Source organism: Sitodiplosis mosellana, unplaced genomic scaffold (assembly GCF_009176505.1).
Source record: "Sitodiplosis mosellana isolate CC-2019 unplaced genomic scaffold, AAFC_SMos_1.0 Smas_scaffold_6770, whole genome shotgun sequence".
Lineage (NCBI taxonomy): Eukaryota > Metazoa > Arthropoda > Insecta > Diptera > Cecidomyiidae > Sitodiplosis > Sitodiplosis mosellana.
Window position 1 is genome coordinate 4,177 of NW_022601921.1, and position 1,573 is coordinate 5,749.

Here is a 1,573-nt window from a genome sequence, read left to right on the forward strand (position 1 = left end):
AATGGGTGCGTTTCATATTATCCACTATACTAGCGATGGTCGGGTACATATGTCTCTGAACATTTAAGGTTTTGAAATTAAACATTTAAGGTTTTTCTTGAAATTATGAGTGTATTCGGAAGTTTGCAACTTCCTGCTCAGCATTCCTATATGATTTATCAACATTTCACATCATAATCGATAGCAACAACAAAGCAGCAATATTGATATGGTTAAAGTTTGACAAAAATATATTGAAATTAATATTCTACATGACAATCGAATACGGAACTCAAATTGATTTCACTTAAGTCCATCGCGTCTTTACTCGTTAGAATCCTTAAGATAGCTGGCGATAGTCTTCTTGTTATTTGAAAATAATATAGTTTTAATCGCATTTTTTCCTAAACAAAAATGTTCAACATTACTATTCGAAGCAATCTGATAAGGTGTCAGATTTTGATAATCTGTAGTAGTAAGACTGGCTCCATTGGCGACAAGAATTTGAACGATCTGCAAGTTGCCTGGAGAATAATATCGACCAATGAGAAAGAATAGATTAATTACTCATTTTGTGGAAATATATATTCAAAATTACAATTCTCAGCAGCATAATGAAGAGGTGTCCGCTTAAGACCGTCTATAGGATCAACTTTAGCTTTTTTCGTGATGAGCAACTCTACAACCTCCATGTGATCTGAAAAATAATATCGAACAATGTTATAGATCAAGTCTTTCTCTTATGAAGTGAAAATATTCAAAATTACCATTCTTGGCAGCTAAATGAAGAGGTGTATCATCATTGTAATCTCCTAAATCAAGATTGGCTCCTTTCGTGATGATTTTTTCAGCGACATCCTTGAGACCTGAAAAATAGCACAGATCAATGAAAAAAATCAAACCATTCTCTTATTTATCGAATATAAACATTCAACATTACCCTTCATAGCAGCATAATGAAGAGCTGTCCGATTACAATTGTCTTTAACATCAACTTTGGCTCCATTGCTGATAAGCTTTTCAGCGACATCCTTGTGTCCTGAAAAGTTACACCAGTCAATGAAAAAAATTTCAAACTAATTTCTTATTTATGAAGATATTCAAAACTACCATTCTCAGTAGCTAAATGAAGAGGTGTCTGACGAAATTGATCTTCAAAATTGACATCGGCTCCTTTCGTGATGAGAAAGTCAACGAAATCCTTGAGACCTGGAGAATAACACCGATCAATGAAATTGATCAAACTGATCTCCTCTTATAAGAGATAATTATTTATCGAAAATACATTTATCCAACATTACCCTTCATGGCAGCATAATGAAAAACTGTCCGCTTAATGCTATCTTTGATATCAACTTTGGCTCCTATCATGATAAGCTTCTTAGCAATATCGATGCGTTCTGAAAAGTTACGCCAGTCAATGAATTAGATCCAACCGCTTTCTTATTTAGTGAGCATAAATATTCAAAATTACTATGCTCAGCAGCTAAATGAAGAGGTGTCTGATGAAAGTAATCTTCAGAATCAACATTGGCTCCTTTCGTGATGAGAAAGTCAACGACATTCATGTGACCTGAAAAAGAACACCGATCAA

The 1,573-nt window shown here is 34.0% G+C and overlaps 1 protein-coding gene across 1 annotated transcript; it reads right to left on the reverse strand.

Annotated features, from left to right (window-relative positions):
- Positions 1-291: 291 nt before the first annotated feature.
- On the reverse strand, positions 292-1,547 carry LOC129579920 (serine/threonine-protein phosphatase 6 regulatory ankyrin repeat subunit C-like). The gene is made up of 7 exons (XM_055470107.1): positions 1,454-1,547; positions 1,281-1,379; positions 1,090-1,188; positions 920-1,018; positions 747-845; positions 578-676; positions 292-503 (listed from the first exon to the last, which is right to left on the reverse strand). The coding sequence occupies exons 1-7, from the start codon at positions 1,545-1,547 to the stop codon at positions 304-306; spliced, it is 789 nt and encodes a 262-aa protein (XP_055326082.1). The 3' UTR covers positions 292-303.
- Positions 1,548-1,573: the final 26 nt, after the last annotated feature.

What these genes read in the sequence shown, in the direction of transcription:
- LOC129579920 (XM_055470107.1), bottom strand. Translation starts at nt 1,547, where the DNA reads ATGAATGTCGTTGACTTTCTCATCACGAAAGGAGCCAATGTTGATTCT. An exon ending in TCATTTAGCTGCTGAGCATA is followed by an intron (nt 1,380 to 1,453) that starts GTAATTTTGAAT and finishes GTAACTTTTCAG; the next exon opens with AACGCATCGATATTGCTAAG. An exon ending in TCATTATGCTGCTGAGAATT is followed by an intron (nt 504 to 577) that starts GTAATTTTGAAT and finishes ATTATTCTCCAG; the next exon opens with GCAACTTGCAGATCGTTCAA.